The sequence below is a fragment of the Camelina sativa genome, chromosome 11 (assembly GCF_030686135.1).
Source record: "Camelina sativa cultivar CO46 ecotype springtype chromosome 11, ASM3068613v1".
NCBI classification, from domain to species: domain Eukaryota; kingdom Viridiplantae; phylum Streptophyta; class Magnoliopsida; order Brassicales; family Brassicaceae; genus Camelina; species Camelina sativa.
The window spans coordinates 620,044-633,160 of NC_141890.1; the positions used below are offsets into that span (position 1 = coordinate 620,044).

The following is a 13,117-nucleotide window of genomic DNA, read 5'->3' on the forward strand; positions in this document are numbered from 1 at the left end:
GCTGTATTGGGCGGGATCGATGAAAGTCAAACCCTCTCAAAACGGCGCCGTGTATTAGAACATCACTTTCAAATTTTCTCGAGATAGATCGAACCATAAATCTTGGGAACGTGCGGCGCCGAGTATACAAACGAAAGATCGATCCCACAACTCTCAATTTGTTTTTTTTTTCTTTTCTTACACTTCGTTATACTTTCTTACTTTTACTTTCTTTCAATCGGCCGCTGTTCTTGACCAGTATGGAGCTTCTTTCTCTCTGTCCAGAACAGTTCTGTAAGAAGTTTATATACTATTATAATATATTGATATTCCAGTTGGTTTCGTATTTTATTAGACTTTCCCATCTTTCTCTCTCTAAATCTAGGACCAAAAAAAAAGACATAGAAGAGTTAGAGAGAGAGAGAGAGAGAAGGCAGCAGAAGAAAATGATTGGTAACCAACAATACTAGTTTTGATTACGACGAAGTGCACAGACAAAATTAAAATTGTCACAAAGTCGCAGAGGTAACAAAAGAGTGAAGAAGAACCCCTTTTTTTGTTTTTTTTTTCTTTTGTTGAAAATCATACATAGAAAAGTCATACAAATATAAAGTTTCCTTTTTTATCGGATTCGAAGGAAAACCAAAAAAAAAAAAATCTGATTTTTTTCATTAATCGCAAAGATTCTTTCTAATTGAATCACTAAGGAAATGAAGGGATTTAAGTTATTCGATTTAGTCATCAGGTTTTAGAGAAACCATGGTGATTCTGAAGAAGACATCCTTGCTTGTCTTCTTCTTCTTCTTCTTCGTCTTGTTGTTAGAGTCAACGTTCCAGCAACAGACAAGTTCTCTGCATGAGAAATCGGCGCTTCTTCTGTTAAGGTCTTCCCTTGGGATAAGAAGCAGAGATTGGCCTGTTAAAGGCAATCCTTGTCTCAACTGGAACGGCATAGATTGCGATAAGAATGGTAGAGTAACTGACATCAACATTTCAGGGTTCAGAAGGACTAGGATTGGGAATCAAAACCCGCAGTTCTCAGTTGATGCGCTCCTCAATCTCACCCGTTTAGCTTCCTTCAACGCCTCAAGGTTCTCTCTTCCAGGTCCAATCCCGCCTTTGTTCGGATCACGTCTGTTGACTTTAGAGGTGTTGGACCTTAGCTCTTGTTCAATCACGGGGACCATCCCTGCAACTTTGACTCGGCGGTTATTACGCCTCACGGTTCTTGATCTTTCCAATAATTCAATCAGTGGCAAACTTCCTCCGTCTCTTACCTCTCTTCAGAATTTATCAGTTCTTGATATTTCCTCAAACTCGGTATTTGGTTTGATTCCTGCTAATATTGGGGCACTCTCCAAGCTCCAGCGTCTGAATCTTTCGCATAACACCTTGTCTTCTGCAATACCTTCATCACTCGGAGACCTTTCTGCTTTAGTCGACCTTGATCTCAGCTTCAACCACCTGTCAGGTTCGGTTCCATCAGATTTGAAAGGGCTAAGGAACTTGCAGACTCTTGCAATTGCGGGAAATCGCCTTTCAGGATCCCTATCTCCTGATCTGTTCAGTTTCATGAGTAAACTACAGATAGTTGACTTCAGAGGCAGTGGTTTCATAGGGGTTTTACCGTCCCGGTTATGGTCGTTACCGGAGCTGAGGTTGCTAGATCTTTCTGGAAATCACTTCTCTGATTTGCTGCCGAATACCACTGACAATATTGACTCTACTGTCTCCATGCTTAACATTTCCGGGAACATGTTTTACGGCAATCTCACACTTTTACTGAGAAGATTCCAAGTTGTTGATCTTTCGGAAAACTATTTTGAAGGTGAAGTTCCAGACTTTGTGCCAACCAATGCTTCCTTGAGCAACAATTGTCTTCAGGGCACAGAGAACCAGCGGAAGTTGTCGGACTGCACTTTGTTTTATTCAAAAAAGGGCTTAACTTTCAACAGTTTCGGACCACCTGAAGAGAAGAAGAGTCCTAAATCTTCCTGGTTAAGCCACAGGAAAATAGTTATACTAGCTGCAGTTGGAGGGTCTATATTGGTTATGCTCATTCTCATATTGTTACCAATAACAGTGAGTTTCTGTGTCCGTCGAAGAAACAGATCATCAACAAGTAATCATCCTAGAGGTAGACACAACGGTGTTGGCCCATTGCCTCCTGATGGAACACTTCCCTCCAGAGGAGGAGTCTCTATAAACTTTGGGAGTCTCGGATCATCGTTTACCTATCAACAGCTGCTCAATGCCACCAAAGAGTTCCGTGACTCGAACCTGATAAAGAAAGGACAATCAGGGGATCTTTTCAAGGGGGTTTTAGAAAACGGGGTTCAGATCGTTGTGAAAAGAATCAGCTTGGAATCTACAAAGAACAACGAAGAAGCGTATCTAACCGAGTTGGATTTCTTCAGCCGGTTTGCTCATCCGAGAATAGTCCCATTCGTAGGAAAATGCTTAGAGAGCACACCCCATAAGTGTTTGGTGTATAAGTACATGCCTAACAGGGATTTACCAAGCTCATTGTTCTATAAAACCAGTTCCCTTGTTGAGGAGGGATTGAGATCTCTCGATTGGATCACCAGACTGAAAATAGCATTGGGAGTAGCAGAGGGACTTGCTTATCTGCACCATGATTGCTCACCGCCCGTCGTCCACAGGTAGAAAAATCATCACTTTTAACTGTTTTCACTTTCAATCCACATCATACTGATCTTGAGAGTCTTCCAATGTAAATGCCTTTTTAAAGAGATGTTCAAGCAAGTAGCATTCTCTTGGATGATAAGTTTGAAGTTAGGCTTGGAAGCTTCAGCAAAGCCTGTCATCAAGAAAACAATGGCCGTCCCCGAAAAATAGCCCGGTTGCTCAGATTATCCCAGTAAGTGTCTCTGCTTCACTGCGTTGAAACACTTTTTAACCCAATTTAGACTAAAAAATCTAACAACAAGCTTGCTACTGTTTCCCTACTTTTCAGGTCTTCTCAAGAAAGTGTTCCTGGTGAGTTTCTCTCCAAATGTTTTAACAACAAGCTTCCTACAATTTCTATATGTTCCTTCTAACAATCGTCAAAATCTAACAGGGTCTTCAGCTACAGCAACATGTGCCTACGATGTGTACTGCTTCGGCAAGATACTTCTGGAGCTAATCACAGGAAAACTGGGAATCAGCTCATGCGACGAAACCCAATTCAAGAAAATCTTAGCCGAGATAATGCCTTACATATCATCGCAGGAGAAAGAACCAGTGATGAACATCCTAGACCAATCTCTTCTGGTCGACGAAGACCTCTTAGAAGAAGTCTGGGCAATGGCAATCGTCGCTAGGTCTTGTCTAAACCCTAAGCAAACGAGACGGCCGCTTATGAGACACATAGTTCAAGCCCTGGAGAATCCTATGAGAGTCGTGAGAGAAGACAGCAGCGAATCTGAGAGATTCCGAACGACTGGATCTTCGAGAGGATCTTCGAGTAGCGGCCGAGTGTTTGGTAGTTGGAGACAGAGCTTGTCTGATCCAGTCGCCGCGGGAACTAGTAGCCTTCTGTCTCAAGCGGAGGGTTTACCGACGGGATCGATGTCGACGAGAGAAAGTAGCCGTGGCGCGTCGAGCCGACGAAGTATGAAAGATGTATAGAACACACGATCCAACATTTTTTACCTTCTTTTTTTTCTTTTAATTATTAATTTTCTTTTGTGGTTATGATTTGTTTTCTTGTTGATAAAAAATTTAATTCCCGTAAATTTATAATCTTTTCGAATGGGTCCAATCCTAATGGCTCTAGTCTTATGACATTCTCTGGTAGCAATTTGGTTGGGGGCAATTAATATAAAGGTTCTTGTTAGCTAAACACAAATTGTATCGTACATTGTGTACACACAAATATTGATATGCAATATTGCAATTTGAGATGAGTACACACAAATATTGATATGGAATGGTCATGTCCAAAAAGACTACAAATAAAGGAGCATCAACTTGAATAAAAAGAGATTACCACTCAGATTCCAATTCGGCAGATTGGATTCCGTTTAATGAGAAGAATGATACACGAATTTGAGTATAATGAAACACATATTGAGTATATATGGCAATCGAACAAGGGAATGTTTATACAAAGAAGTCAGAAGAAGTAAAGATCTCGTGGTTTACCTTGTGTCCAAACAAATCTCGGATGTTCTCGATATCGTATAATATCATTGTTGGTCTGGTTTATGAACAAAAACCAAGGTAGAATCAGCAACGAACGACCCTGAAATGTTGAGGGAAATTCAAAAATCTTACCTTTCACGAGAAAGACCCCAAGCAATTACTCGAACATCCTCGGGGAGACCCATTGGTGACGCTGACGACTTAGTTGTAGTCAAGGTTGAATACCGCAGACAAGTGACCCGAATCAGTGATCTGTTCATTGTTCTGCAAGAATCCTAGTATCGCCTCTTCCGCCATTTAGGTTCTACTTTCAACCACCTGCAAGCAGATGCAAAATTAGACATCAAAACATGGACCTTGTAAGGACACTTGTTAGAGCAAAGAACATCATGCCGAGACACTGAGAAGAGGATACAAATTACATTATGACGAGCTCCTGGAGATTGAAGCCGTACCAGTGTAAATATAGTGTGGCTTCTGCTGTTCTACAAGTTGAAATTATCTGAACCAACACGGCGATGTTCTGCAATTGAAAACAACAACGTTAAGTAGAGGCGGAACAGAGAGAGAGTAAATAAAATCAAAACATGTTTCAGGGGTTGAATTTTCTAATAACCTTCTCCAGCTGCAATAAATGATAGTGCATGGCCAGGAGACAAAACAACTTCTTCCTTGATACCCTCCACATAAGTGCCCTAGAAAGAAAAGAAAAATGCAATATGAACCATTATCTTTTTTCAAATGATATCAAGTTCATATATAATTCATCACGTTTATTTTATAGGTAGTTCATCAAGTTCAAGTTCATATGTAATTCATCACGTTTATTTTATAGGTAGTTCATCAAGTTCAAGTTCATATGTAATTCATAGGTAATTCATCACGTTTATTTTATGCAGAGCACAATGATTGTGGGTGTGTGAGAGAAAATGGAGAAAGCTAAACACCCTATAGAGGTTGAAGCGAACCTGGGAATCCTCTCTAACACGTAAATTATGGCATGTTGGATAAATTAAATAATTTATCACCTGATACAAAGACGGTCATCAAATAAACTGCAGACAGCCGAAACATAGAAGCACACTTTAAAAAAAAGAAGATCATGAGTAGTCTCCGCCAATTCTTTATATTGTTAAGCATTTTAGTTCTCAAAGATAAGGCAGAAGAACAAGAAAACATACCCCAGCCTAAAATATCTACTTTTCAGGGATTAGTATGTATATATCAAGGATAAAACGTTCCACTTACGTCATTGTATATATCAAGATATGAAACACGAAGCAGGAAGTCCTTTCGTGGAGTCTGAAATAGTAAAAACATAGCCAGTTAGTTAGCATGAAATCATATAATAATTTTTTTTTTAAAAAGCCGTGAGAGTAAGATATGAACCCCGTTAAGACCACTTGACATCCTGGATGATAGTGAAAACGTCTTCTATTGCTAGCGGTATCATACTATCATCCCAGGTGATTCTTGATCACCCTATGCATATTGCAAAAGGAGCCAATGGCAAAACAAAAAAGAACATCAGATAGGTACTAAAGACCCAACTGTCCAGGTAGCTAACTTCGCTAAAGATAAGAACAGCCAATCTAAATGAGCATTTCCAACTCACATAAACATCAGCTATAAATTATGGCAAGTGGTCTTTGTATGGTTTCTTTTGCTACCATGTAAATGTTTTAGACTAAAACAGAATAACCAGCATGTACCAAAGGGGAACCAAGTCGAACTGTGGAAGAAGAGATCCCAATTAATAGCACATGTGTTGTGTATTGAAAAACTAGAGAGAAAGGTCTTAAATCATCGGGAAGTGAAGGATTTGGAGTAGTCGATTGCGAGAGTATAGGCGACGGCTTCGCCTTCTTCTTCTTCCTCCTCTTCTCTGCGGACGACATCGGCGAGAGAGACGAAATCGCCGTTGATCAACCTCCGGGGTTTTTGTTCTGAAGCGCGTGTGCTTAATTCGCTTATTAAGAAATAAATTATGGGCCCAATTTAGAAATGGGTACAAAAATCATTTACGTTTTAGTTCCTTCATGGGCCTTAAATCATAATTTCAACGTAAACTATAGAAACAATATTAGGGTGTATGCAAGGAAGGAACTTTTGAAGTTGAACTGCTGCTTCTCTTTGTTTAGTCGAGTCTGAAGATGAACTGAATAAATAAATAAAACTTTGTTAGATCAAAAGCTAACACCCCCTGCAGTCCGAGCCGGTGACTTGTGAACGCTCAGACTGGACCAGTAGTACCTTTTTGTTCAAAGGTTTTGCTTTGAATTTTGGTGCCTTCTCGAGTTCCTATTACAAGTTCTGCAAGAGTTTTTTTGGAGCACAGGGCCACAAGGCTCCTTGGTTCAGTAAAGTGACGCCTCCAATCATTATTCTGCATGGGACGAAAGCAAAGGCATATTAGATGGCATGAAATTAAGGGTTCTATGCATCCAGACAACTTTTCTAGGGGTGAAAAGAAGCTTAATACCTGATTAGAGACTTACGAGGAAGCTATGAAGATACTTATGCATGTTGGTTAGCCCTTGCCATTGTTTGAAGATTAAGCTATGAGTCTGTTATGTTATCAAGTTTTGATACTCGCAGATGAAGGGTATTTACCTGAAAATTCTGGCAGATGTGGTGTACTTCTTTTTGGTGCAGGCAAAGCTGGAGCTGTCGAGATCTGCACTAAATCACAGAACTCTTTAGGTTTCATGGAAGTTGCACATTATCTCTAGTCTTTATGATGGTCTCCCTGCAGTCAGTGAGACAGTCAACACATGAAATAAAAAAACCATCAATCACTTGACTAGAATCGTTTGAATTTTTTATTTATTATAAAACTTGAAATGACAAATGCATACCTTTATTTGGTCGTCATAATCTAGAAAGATGGGAGTAGTTGAAGAGAAACACCATGGACAAGACAAGGTCCTCCGATCCACACTGGCAAAAAGATTCTGAGTGAGGGAATTCTATAATTATAATAAAATGATCTAACAGGGAATTTTACTTACAGATGGTGAAGCAGAGGATTTAGAAGAACACGAACTCGCTGATGTATGTCAAGTATCATAACATCTCCTACAAGGGTCCCACTGCATTAAGAAAAAAAAAAACATGACTACTAAAAAATAGTAACACTTTTGTCTGTTGGTCACAAAAGTGAGAAGAAATATAAACTTACATCACAAGCAGCTGAGACATTGAAGGTTGATGTAGAGTTATTTTTATAGGCTTTTAATCTCTTCGTTTCCATGATTTTGTATTGCATTTTAAAATACTCCCACCACGTTCTACAAAAAAATAAATCAATGAACGGTTGTTAGCAGTGACAAGAAAAAAAACAGAATTTAAAGCTTGAAGTGCCAGAATATATATAGTTTACCAGTCTTTGCAGCAATGTAAAGAACTTCATTGCCTGCACTGTCGTCAAAAAATCTACATGAGGCCAACATCTCGTCCTGCATTTCAGTATATAATCTCGTTAGATCCAATACAATAATGTTGGAAGTTTGTATATAAAGTTAAAAGATACTAAGAGTAAAACCAAACTGACCTTCTCTTTTGATAGACTGGCAACAGCAGTAGAAGCATTCGCCTCCTAAAGCCGACAAAGTGGACCACCAAGAGATACATGAAATTTAACATTCTTGCTGTAAACGAAAAATATTCACAATCTAAGATACATGTTGTTTACAATCACTGTTCTAAAGACGATAATTGCATCAAAGAGTTCTTTTTTACCTCTGCACCAGTAGGGAGCACACGAATTGAAAGCAACAGCCAACTGTTGTCCTCCACCATCCCTGGAACTTTCTCACAACTCCAAACCATAAAATCCAGAGACATAATTTATCTCTATTAGTATACAGAAAATGCAAAGTAATTAATGAGTAGTGGAAATCGAATAAGAGTACTCACTTGCAACTGTTTGGCAATACGCAAGTAAGACCACCTTCTCATGTACTGCATCAAAACAAAATGCATAAGATCCACTTAAGTTTCTTTTTAAAAGAGAGAGATGATTGCATCAAAGAGTTCTATTTACCTCTGTACCAGCAGCAGGCACACAGATTGAACGCAAGAGCCAACTGGTTTCCTGCAACATCAAAACAAAAAGCATAATTAAGATTCACTAAAGCTTCATCATATCTCTGTCTGTTATTTAAAAGAAAAAGAGAGAAGATTGCATGAAAGAGTTCTTTTTACCTCTGCACCAGCATAGGGTACATGGATTGAACGCAAGAGCCTACTGTTGTCCAGCAACATCCCTTGAAGATTCGCACATGTCCAAACCATAATCCAGAGAGACATAATTAATCTCTATTAGTATACAGAAAAAGCAAACTGAATAATGAGTAGTGGAAATCGAATAAGATAACTTACCTGCAAGCCTGCAACTGTTTGGCCATGCGCAAATAAGACCACCCTGTCCTGTGGTTGGCTTGATGATACTCGTGAATCAGATTAAGATGACAAAATTGATTATGAAACTTGTCCATTCTTCAAAACCATTTCGGATCTGCTGCTGCTGCACAATATAAAAATGAGAAGAAACATGGTCAACATTTTTATTTTTTAAAAAGGTCGATAGAAATAACGATGGTGTGAAGTGAGGAATGAGACCAAATTATAATGCGAAGATGTAAAAAGCAAACCTTGGCATGTTTAGAGAGCTTAAGATCCCGGTTGAAGGCTAACAAGGCCATCTCCTTGGCCATTGCTTTGCTGGCTCGGAACCTGAGAAAATCATCAGGTGATAGGCAATGGAGAAGAAGAGAAGAGGATTTGGCATCATAAAAATAGAGGTCTGAGAACAAACCTTACCGAGTAATTGGACCATACATAGATACCATGGCTTTTTGCATCATCCCTACATAATAGACAAAAAAAAAAAAAAAAAAAAAAAAAAACTCATTAAGCTCTGATGTAGATTGAAGACTTAACATGTATTCAAGATATATACATTTCCACCTTCATGATTACTATAGCAAAAATAAAATAAAAAGTAGAAAATATTCCCAGATGAAGGGTATTTACCTGAAACTTCTAGCAGATATGGTGTACTTGTTTCTGGTGCAGGCAAAGCTGGAGCTTTCAAGATCTGCATCAAATCACGGAATGCATTGGTTAAAACTTTAGTTTTCTATTTATGAAGTACAAATATACCTTGATGAAACTAGATGCATTGCCTTCTTGTTCACTGCTTTTTCACAGGTTGAGCTTAAGACTTCGGAGTGAGAAAGACCTCGTTTTGCCCTGTGGAGCAACAGAGTTGCTGGTTTTGAATTGAGAATCTACATAATCAGTGATGTTGAGAAAAGAGTTTCAGTCATGGAGTGAATCAATCTGATTTTGTAACAATTTGGCTCACCTATTTTGATTTTCCTTCATCTAGCTTTTGCTTTTTGATGGCTTGACTTTCCATAATCAGTTTGGTAGTGCTAGCTACGTTTCTTTCCCTGTAATGAGGATATCAACACACACAAAAAAAAAAAAAAAATTACAACAGGAACTTGAGACCAGAGTTGGTATCAGAATGGTTATTAAGAATGTTACTTACCCTTTCACATGTTGCTAATGACTGCATTCGGCTTAGACAACTGTGACTGGTTTTTGTTTTTTTGGCCCGAGTGCAGTATAGATTCCTCAAACGTCAGAAGACTAGCTATCAGCAGTTTGATGCTTTTCTTAAAGTCCATCGACTGGTCCCTACCTTGAATGATGATCTCCTTGACCTGATTCACAAATAATTAACCGTAAATTGTAATTGTAATTGTAACCAAAAAACAAAACAACTACAAGTTAAAAAGAAAATTCGACTTGAGTCAAAGACCGTCATCGATCAAATCACTAGAACCAGTTTATGTTGTTACCTTAAGCTGGCTGGCGACGTTTGTGTTCGGAATCACCGAGAGAGAGTCAAATAAATCAATCAACGCCCACCTGTTTCATAGAATCAAAAAGAAACAAACCCGTCAAAGTTACAAAACCATATTATAGCGAACCAAAATATTAGAAGAAGAAGAACAAGGAGGAGGTACCTATTATCAATACCAAAGTTCAGATCAGTCCTCACTCCTCTGAAAGTGCGGAAACATCTGTTCCATTTTGATTTCAGACGAGGGGAAAAAGACGATGCTCCAAATACGCTCAGACCTGCAATCAAAACAATCAGACCTGAAACAAAACCTAGAGGTGTTCTTTTTTTCTTCTTCTTCTTCTTAGACATCGGCTCATGGTGTCATTCATGGAATTAGTTGCAGATGGTCTCTACCATGAATGGTGACCTCCTTTACCTGGTTCAAGGACAGTTAACCGTAAATTGTAATTGTAACCAAAAAAGCAAATTCGATTGGAGTCCGAAGACCATCATCGATCAAATCACTAGAACCAGTTTATGTTGTTACCTTAAGCTCGCTGGCGACGTTTGTGTTCTGAATCACCAAGAGAGAGACAAATAAATCAATCAACGCCCACCACCTGTTTCACAGAATCAAAAAGAAACAAACCTATATGTCAAAGATACAAAACTATAATAAAGTGAACCACAGAGTTAGAAGAAGACCAATAATAAGAAAGTACCTCATATTAAGACCAAAGCTCAGATCAGTCCTCACTCCTCAGAAAGTGCGGAAACATCTGTTCTGGTTTGATTTCAGAAAAGGGGAAGGAGACGATGCTCCAAGTTCACTCAGACGACCTGCAACCAAAACCATCAACGGTATCAAAGAAGAAATAAACAGTCAAGAGTTGAACTAAAAGACGCGATAAAGAATCTTAGCTACTGGTTGGTTACTGGTTTTTCCCTGAGGCTTACTATGTATTGTAGCTACTGGTTCTAACGGCTCTTTATCCTGAAAATAACAAGAATGGTTAGAAAAAACGTAGTTGACCTTAAATAAAAGAGATGGATGATTGAAACAAAACCTGGAGGTGTTCTTTTTTTCTTCTTCTTCTTCTTCTTCTTAGACATCGGCTCATGGTGTCATTCATGGAATTAATTGCAGATGGTCTCTACCTTGAATGGTGACCTCCTTTACCTGGTTCAAGGACAATTAACCGTAAATTGTAATTGTAACCAAAAAAACAAAACGACAACAACTTAAAAAGCAAATTCGATTGGAGTCCCAAGACCATGATCCAGTTTATGTTGTTACCTTAAGCTCGCTGGCGACGTTTGTGTTCTGAATCACCGAGAGAGAGTCAAATAAATCAATCAACGCCCACCACCTGTTTCACAGAAACAAACCTATATGTCAAAGATACAAAACTATAATAAAGTGAACCACAGAGTTAGAAGAAGACCAATAATAAGAAAGTACCTCATATTAAGACCAAAGCTCAGATCAGTCCTCACTCCTCAGAAAGTGCGGAAACATCTGTTCTGGTTTGATTTCAGAAAAGGGGAAGGAGACGATGCTCCAAGTTCACTCAGACGACCTGCAACCAAAACCATCAACGGTATCAAAGAAGAAATAAACAGTCAAGAGTTGAACTAAAAGACGCGATAAAGAATCTTAGCTACTGGTTACTGGTTTTTCCCTGAGACTTACTCTGTGTTGTAGCTACAGCTGATTCTAAACGGCTCTTTATCCTGAAGATAACAAGAATGGTTAAAAAAAAATTGTAGTTGACCTTAAACAAAAGTGATGGATACAACTTATGTGCAGAGATAGATACAGACTTAGAACCTACCTGCCGTGTCAATCATATTGTCCTGCAACCAAAAAAATCCAGAGACATAATTAAAATCTATTAGTATAGAGAGAATGCAAACTGACTAATGAGTAGTGGAAATCGAATAAGAGAACTCAACTGTTTGGGCAAAGCGCAAATAAGACCACCTTCTCCTGTAGGTTGACTTGATGATACTCGTAAATCAGATTAAGATGACAAATTTTGGTTATGAGACTTGTCCATTCTTAAAAACCATCTCCTGCTGCACAAAATAAGAATAAGAAGGAACATGGTTAAACAAATAATTAAACACTAAACTGTAATTGTAAACAAAACAACAAAAAAAAATTTTAAAGCAAAAGTTGCATAACCTGTGTGTGATCCGCACCCACGCTTTGGAAGAGAGAAGATCCCACAGCAAAGAACACCGGAGAGATCCTAAAACACAAGAGATATAAAAGTAAGTTAGACCAGAATCTAGGATTTTCTATGGGTTAAATTGCCAACAACAATAAGCAACAACGATGGTGTGAAGTGAGGAATGAGACCAAATTAAGATGTACATAATTGCGAAAAGAGCAAACCTCTGTTAAGAGCTTAATTAAGAGCCCGATTGAAAAACAAGGCCATCTCCTTGGCTCGGAACCCTAGAAGACCTGCAGAAGAAGAGGAAAAAACATAAACAATGTCAATACAACGAGTAAAAGTAGTCGATCCCAAAGAGTGGTGTGTTCTTGTAAATTCAGATACAAGCCAAAGACTGTACTGGAGTGTGAGAGAGGGAAACAGGGGAGACTTGACTTACTACGAGTCTACGAGAGAGAGAGAGAGGGGAAACCGAAGGAGAAGAAGGGGGACGAACCAGAGAAGAAGGGCGGAGTAGGCGGTGGCTGAAACCCTGAGATGCTTCGCTCCGATCCGTAGAGAGATTTTAGGGTTTTTAGATTTTAGATCTTAGGGTCTCGCGGATTAGGGTTTCTATCGAGTGATGATGGAGGACTGAGAGAGAGAGAGAGTGGCTTATCATCGTCTCGACATGGATGGATCATCGTCGTCTTCGCAGAAGCAGAAGAAGAGATTATTTCGCTTTTTGTTTTCTCAAATCGAGAAGTGATGAGTGTGGAGCGCGTGAGTCTCTTTATATAATAAATAAAACTAATAATACTTAATAACGTTAACATCATTTAGGAAAAGGAAATTTTCCTTTTTCCAATTTTTTTATTTACCTAATCCAAAATCTATTTTCTCACGACACGTGTTCTCTTTTGTTTGACATTCTTAATTGGGCTTAGTTTAGGCTTTTGTTGTTGGG

General features: G+C 38.8%; 2 protein-coding genes across 51 annotated transcripts; one reads left to right on the forward strand and one right to left on the reverse strand.

The window, feature by feature from the left end:
• The first annotated feature begins 411 nt into the window (after nucleotides 1-411).
• On the forward strand, nucleotides 412-3,745 carry LOC104720841 (putative LRR receptor-like serine/threonine-protein kinase At2g16250). Its single transcript, XM_010438739.3, has 4 exons — nucleotides 412-2,642; nucleotides 2,732-2,860; nucleotides 2,957-2,979; nucleotides 3,062-3,745. Exons 1-4 carry the CDS (start codon nucleotides 739-741, stop codon nucleotides 3,610-3,612), a joined length of 2,607 nt encoding a protein of 868 aa, XP_010437041.2. The 5' UTR covers nucleotides 412-738; the 3' UTR covers nucleotides 3,613-3,745.
• Nucleotides 3,746-6,086: 2,341 nt separating this feature from the next.
• LOC104720844 (uncharacterized) lies at nucleotides 6,087-12,945 on the reverse strand. 50 transcript variants are annotated; one of them, XR_015570802.1, is made up of 34 exons: nucleotides 12,668-12,935; nucleotides 12,390-12,461; nucleotides 12,177-12,243; nucleotides 11,945-12,064; nucleotides 11,824-11,845; nucleotides 11,682-11,722; nucleotides 11,451-11,568; nucleotides 11,286-11,358; nucleotides 11,056-11,168; nucleotides 10,946-10,982; nucleotides 10,711-10,828; nucleotides 10,536-10,608; nucleotides 10,170-10,284; nucleotides 10,002-10,071; nucleotides 9,689-9,863; nucleotides 9,500-9,587; nucleotides 9,318-9,422; nucleotides 9,166-9,229; nucleotides 8,953-8,998; nucleotides 8,784-8,865; nucleotides 8,512-8,656; nucleotides 8,335-8,396; nucleotides 8,174-8,224; nucleotides 8,047-8,091; nucleotides 7,870-7,948; nucleotides 7,682-7,778; nucleotides 7,511-7,586; nucleotides 7,310-7,418; nucleotides 7,140-7,220; nucleotides 6,987-7,068; nucleotides 6,742-6,877; nucleotides 6,611-6,664; nucleotides 6,382-6,514; nucleotides 6,134-6,286 (listed from the first exon to the last, which is right to left on the reverse strand). XR_015570802.1 is itself a non-coding variant. In XM_087471444.1 (33 exons), exons 28-33 carry the CDS (start codon nucleotides 7,327-7,329, stop codon nucleotides 6,198-6,200), a joined length of 396 nt encoding a protein of 131 aa, XP_087327570.1. In that variant the 5' UTR covers nucleotides 7,330-7,418; nucleotides 7,511-7,586; nucleotides 7,682-7,778; nucleotides 7,870-7,948; nucleotides 8,047-8,091; nucleotides 8,174-8,224; nucleotides 8,335-8,396; nucleotides 8,512-8,656; nucleotides 8,784-8,865; nucleotides 8,948-8,998; nucleotides 9,166-9,229; nucleotides 9,318-9,422; nucleotides 9,500-9,587; nucleotides 9,689-9,863; nucleotides 10,002-10,071; nucleotides 10,170-10,284; nucleotides 10,536-10,608; nucleotides 10,711-10,828; nucleotides 10,946-10,982; nucleotides 11,056-11,168; nucleotides 11,286-11,358; nucleotides 11,451-11,568; nucleotides 11,682-11,722; nucleotides 11,824-11,845; nucleotides 11,945-12,067; nucleotides 12,177-12,243; nucleotides 12,390-12,461; nucleotides 12,668-12,935; the 3' UTR covers nucleotides 6,087-6,197. The 50 variants fall into 50 exon arrangements, 4 of the variants coding, with proteins under 4 accessions (XP_087327570.1, XP_087327571.1, XP_087327569.1 ...); XR_015570807.1 differs by having other exon boundaries at nucleotides 9,318-9,403; nucleotides 10,170-10,424; XR_015570806.1 differs by having other exon boundaries at nucleotides 8,948-8,998; nucleotides 9,318-9,403; nucleotides 10,170-10,424.
• Nucleotides 12,946-13,117: the final 172 nt, after the last annotated feature.

Bases quoted from the DNA above. Each gene is read 5' to 3' on its own strand.
- LOC104720844 (XM_087471444.1), bottom strand. From the start codon at position 7,329: ATGTCTCAGCTGCTTGTGAT. The intron at 7,221-7,309 runs GTAAGTTTATAT...TTCTTAATGCAG, and splicing joins ATGTCTCAGCTGCTTGTGAT to TGGGACCCTTGTAGGAGATG. The intron at 6,806-6,986 runs GTATGCATTTGT...GATTTAGTGCAG, and splicing joins ATTATGACGACCAAATAAAG to ATCTCGACAGCTCCAGCTTT.
- LOC104720841 (XM_010438739.3), top strand. From the start codon at position 739: ATGGTGATTCTGAAGAAGACATCCTTGCTTGTCTTCTTCTTCTTCTTC. The intron at 2,861-2,956 runs GTAAGTGTCTCT...CCTACTTTTCAG, and splicing joins CGGTTGCTCAGATTATCCCA to GTCTTCTCAAGAAAGTGTTC. The intron at 2,980-3,061 runs GTGAGTTTCTCT...AAAATCTAACAG, and splicing joins TTCTCAAGAAAGTGTTCCTG to GGTCTTCAGCTACAGCAACA.